The 4,602-nt window shown below is 50.0% G+C and overlaps 1 protein-coding gene across 1 annotated transcript in view; it reads right to left on the reverse strand.

The window, feature by feature from the left end:
* The window catches only part of LOC126394916 (dynein heavy chain-like), a 15,128-nt gene that overhangs the window by 5,594 nt on the left and 4,932 nt on the right, over positions 1 to 4,602 (reverse strand). Inside the window, exons 10-26 of the mRNA XM_050052058.1 lie at positions 4,299 to 4,370; positions 4,153 to 4,215; positions 3,913 to 4,056; positions 3,793 to 3,864; positions 3,597 to 3,620; positions 3,250 to 3,297; positions 2,951 to 3,070; positions 2,579 to 2,734; positions 2,352 to 2,375; positions 2,160 to 2,231; positions 1,666 to 1,713; positions 1,294 to 1,341; positions 876 to 947; positions 636 to 779; positions 564 to 587; positions 320 to 391; positions 127 to 199 (exon numbers count right to left, since the gene is read on the reverse strand). Coding sequence (XP_049908015.1) covers positions 127 to 199; positions 320 to 391; positions 564 to 587; positions 636 to 779; positions 876 to 947; positions 1,294 to 1,341; positions 1,666 to 1,713; positions 2,160 to 2,231; positions 2,352 to 2,375; positions 2,579 to 2,734; positions 2,951 to 3,070; positions 3,250 to 3,297; positions 3,597 to 3,620; positions 3,793 to 3,864; positions 3,913 to 4,056; positions 4,153 to 4,215; positions 4,299 to 4,370 — 1,276 coding nt within the window. The remainder of the gene's footprint in view (positions 1 to 126; positions 200 to 319; positions 392 to 563; positions 588 to 635; positions 780 to 875; positions 948 to 1,293; positions 1,342 to 1,665; positions 1,714 to 2,159; positions 2,232 to 2,351; positions 2,376 to 2,578; positions 2,735 to 2,950; positions 3,071 to 3,249; positions 3,298 to 3,596; positions 3,621 to 3,792; positions 3,865 to 3,912; positions 4,057 to 4,152; positions 4,216 to 4,298; positions 4,371 to 4,602) is intronic.

The raw sequence follows: 4,602 nt of genomic DNA on the forward strand, positions 1-4,602 counted from the left end.
CAGGTAGAGTACAGAGTACCTGAGCAGGTAGAGGACAGTGTACCTGAGCAGGTAGAGGACAAATAAAGAACAGAGTACCTGAGCAGGTAGAGGAAAGAGTACCTGAGCAGGTAGAGGACAGAGTACCCTGAGCAGGTAGAGGACAAAGTACCTGAGCATGTTGAGGACGGTGTACCTGCTCAGGTAGAGGACAGAGTACCTGAGCAGGTAGAGAACAGAGTTACTCAGCAGCTAGAGGACAGAGTACCTGAGCAAGTAGAGGACAGAGTACCTGAGCAGGTAGAGGACAGAGTACCTGAGCAGGTAGAGAACAGTGTACCTGAGCAGGTAGAGTACATGGTACTTGAGCAGGTAGAGTACAGTATACCTGAGCAGGTAGAGTACAGTGTACCTGAACAGTTAGAGTACAGTGTACCTGAGCAGGTAGAGTACAGTGTACCTGAGCAAGTAGAGTACAGTGTACCTGAGCAGGTAGAGGACAGTGTACCTGAGCAGGTAGAGGACAGAGTAGCTACCTGAGCAGGTAGAGTACAGAGTACCTGAGCAGGTAGAGTACAGCGTACCTGAGCAGGTAGAGGACAAAGTACCTGAGCAGATAGAGTACAGAGTACCTGAGAAGGTAGAGTACAGCGTACCTGAGCAGGTAGAGTACAAAGTACCTGAGTGGGTAGAGTACAGAGTACCTGAGCAGGTAGAGTACAGCATACCTGAGTAGGTAGAGTACAGAGTACCTGAGCAGGTAGAGGACAAAGTACCAGAGCAGGTAGAGTACAGAGTACCTGAGCGGGTAGAGTACAGAGTTCCTGAGCAGGTAGAGGACAGCCTACCTGAGCAGGTAGAGGACAAAGTACCTGAGCAGGTAGAGTACAGAGTACCTGAGCAGGTAGAGTAGAGCGTCCCTGAGCAAGTAGAGGACAGAGTACCTGAGCACATAGAGTACAGAGTTCCTGAGCAGGTAGAGGACAGATAAAGGACAGTGTACCTGAGCAGGTAGAGGACAAAATACCAGAGCAGGTAGAGTACAGAGTACCTGAGCAAGTAGAGTACAGAGTGCCTGAGCAGGTAGAGGACAGTGTACCTGAGCAGGTAGAGTACAGAATACCTGAGCAGGTAGAGAACAGATAAAGGACAGAGTACCTGAGCAGGTAGACTACAGAGTACCTGAGCAGGTAGAGTACAGAGTTCCTGAGCAGGTAGAGGACAGATAAAGGACAGAGTACCTGAGCAGGTAGAGGAAAGAATACCTGAGCAGGAAGAGGACAGAGTACCCTGAGCAGGGAGAGGACAAAGTACCTGAGCAGGTTGAGGACAGTGTACCTTCTCAGGTAGAGGACAGAGTACCTGAGCAGGTAGAGGAAAGAGTACCTGAGCAGGTAGAGTACAGAGTACCTGAGCAGGTAGAGGAAAGAGTACCTGAGCAGGTAGAGGACAGAGTACCCTGAGCAGGAAGAGGACAGTGTACCTGAGCAGGTAGAGGACAGTGTACCTGAGCAGGTAGAGTACAGTGTACCTGAGCAGGTAGAGGACAGTGTATCTGAGCAGGTAGAGTACAGTGTATTGGAGCAGGTAGAGAACAGAGTACCTGAGCAGGTAGAGTACAGAGTACATGAGCAGGTAGGGGACAGTGTACTTGAGCAGGTAGAAGACAAATAAAGAACAGAGTACCTGAGCAGGTAGAGGAAAGAGTACCTGGGCAGGTAGAGGACAGTGTACCTGAGCAGGTAGAAGACAAATAAAGAACAGAGTACCTGAGCAGGTTGAGGACAGTGTACCTGCTCAGGTAGAGGACAGGGTAACTGAGCAGGTAGAGGACAGAGTACCGGAGCAGGAAAAGGACAGTGTACCTGAGCAGGTAGAGGACAGTGTACCTGAGCAGGTAGAGAACAGTGTACCTGAGCAGGTAGAGTACAGAGTACCTGAGAAGGTAGAGTATGAAAAGTACCTGAGCAGGTATAGTGCAGAGTACCTGAGCAGGTAGAGTACAGTGTAGCTGAGCAGGTAGAGGACAGTGTAGCTGAGCAGGTAGAGGACAGAGTACCCTGAGCAGGTAGAGGACACAGTACATGAGCAGGTTGAGGACAGGGTACCTGAGCAGGTAGAGTACAACGTACCTGAGCAGGTAGACTCCAAAGTACCTGAGCAGGTAGAGGACAAAGTACCTGAGCAGGTAGAGGAAAGAGTACCTAAACAGGTAAAGGACAAAGTACCTGAGCAGGTTGAGGACAGTGTACCTGCTCAGGTAGAGGACAGGGTACCTGAGCAGGTAGAGTACAGAGTACCTGAGCAGGTAGAGTACAGAGTACATGAGCAGGTAGAGTACAGAGTACCTGAGCAGGTAGACGACAAAGTACCTGAGCAGGTAGATTACAGAGTTCCTGAGCAGGTAGAGGACAGATAAAGAACAGAATACCTGAGCAGGTAGACGACAGTGTACTTGAGCAGATAGAGAACAAAGTACCTGAGCAGGTAGAGTACAGAGTACCTGAGCAGGTAGACTACAGACTACCTGAGCAGGTAGAGGACAAAGTACCCGAGCAGGTAGAGTACAGAGTACCTGAGTAGGTAGAGTACAGAGTACCTGAGCAGGTAGAGTCCAGAATACCTGAGCACGTAGAGTACAGAGGTCCTGAGCAGGTAGAAGACAGATAAAGGACAGAGTACCCTGAGCAGGTAGAGGACACAGTACATGAGCAGGTTGAGGACAGTGTACCTGCTCATGTAGAGGACAGGGTACCTGAGCAGGTAGAGGACAGAGTACCTGAGCAGGTAGAGGACAGAGTACCTGAGCAGGAAGAGGACAACGTACCAGAGCAGGTAGAGGACAGTGTACCTGAGCAGGTAGAGTACAGTGTAGCTGAGCAGGTAGAGTACAGTGTAGCTGAGCAGGTAGAGGACAGTGTACCTGAGCAGGTAGAGGACAGTGTAGCTGAGCAGGTAGAGGACAAAGTACCTGAGCAGGTAGAGTACAAAGTAGCTGAACGGGTAGAATACAGAGTACCTGAGCAGGTAGAATACAGAGTACCTCAGTAGGTAGACGACAACGTACCTGAGCAGGTAGATTACAGAGTTCCTGAGCAGGTAGAGGACAGATAAAGGACAGAGTACCTGAGCAGGTAGACAACAGTCTACTTGAGCAGATAGAAAACAAAGTACCTGAGCAGGTAGAGTACAGAGTACCTGAGCAGGTAGAGGACAGACTACCTGAGCAGGTAGAGGACAAAGTACCTGAGCAGGTAGAGTACAGAGTACCTGAGCAGGTAGAGTATAGAGTACCTGAGCACGTAGAGTACAGAGGTCCTGAGCAGGTAGAGGACAGATAAAGGACAGAGTACCTCAGCAGGTAGAGTACAGTGTACCTGAGCAAGTAGAGTGCAGTGTATCTGAACAGGTAGAGTACAGTGTACTTGAGCAGGTAGAGTACAGTGTACCTGAGCAGGTAGAGGACAGAGTACCTGAGCAGGTAGAGTACAGTGTATTTGAGCAGGTACAGTACAGGGTACCTGAGCAGGTAGAGTACATTGTACCTGAGCAGGTAGAGTACAGTGTACCTGAGCAGGTAGAGTACAGAGTACCTGAGCAGGTAGAGTACAGCGTACCTGAGCAGGTAGAGTCCAAAGTACCTGAGCAGATAGAGGACAAAGTGCCTGAGCAGGTAGAGAAAAGAGTACCTGAGCAGGTAGAGTACAGTGTACCTGAGCAGGTAGAGGACAGAGTACCTGAGCAGGTAGAGGACAGAGTAGCTACCTGAGCAGGTAGAGTACAGAGTACCTGAGCAGGTAGAGTACAGCGTACCTGAGCAGGTAGGGTACAGCGTACCTGAGCAGGTAGAGTACAGTGTACCTGAGCAGGTAGAGGACAAAGTACCTGAGCAGATAGAGTACAGAGTACCTGAGAAGGTAGAGTACAGCGTACCTGAGCAGGTAGAGTACAAAGTACCTGAGCGGGTAGAGTACAGAGTACCTGAGCAGGTAGAGTACAGCGTACCTGAGTAGGTAGAGTACAGAGTACCTGAGCAGGTAGAGGACAAAGTACCAGAGCAGGTAGAGTACAGAGTACCTGAGCGGGTAGAGTACAGAGTTCCTGAGCAGGTAGAGGACAGCCTACCTGAGCAGGTAGAGGACAAAGTACCTGAGCAGGTAGAGGACAGAGTACCTGAGCAGGTAGAGTAGAGCGTCCCTGAGCGAGTAGAGGACAGAGTACCTGAGCACAGAGTTCCTGAGCAGGTAGAGGACAGATAAAGGACAGTGTACCTGAGCAGGTAGAGGACAAAATACCAGAGCAGGTAGAGTACAGAGTACCTGAGCAGGTAGAGTAGAGCGTCCCTGAGCAAGTAGAGGACAGAGTACCTGAGCACATAGAGTACAGAGTTCCTGAGCAGGTAGAGGACAGATAAAGGACAGTGTACCTGAGCAGGTAGAGGACAAAATACCAGAGCAGGTAGAGTACAGAGTACCTGAGCAAGTAGAGTACAGAGTACCTGAGCAGGTAGAGGACAGTGTACCTGAGCAGGTAGAGTACAGAATACCTGAGCAGGTAGAGGACAGATAAAGGACAGAGTACCTGAGCAGGTAGAGTACAGAGTACCTGAGCAGGTAGAGTACA

Source organism: Epinephelus moara, chromosome 8 (genome assembly GCF_006386435.1).
Source record: "Epinephelus moara isolate mb chromosome 8, YSFRI_EMoa_1.0, whole genome shotgun sequence".
Lineage (NCBI taxonomy): Eukaryota > Metazoa > Chordata > Actinopteri > Perciformes > Serranidae > Epinephelus > Epinephelus moara.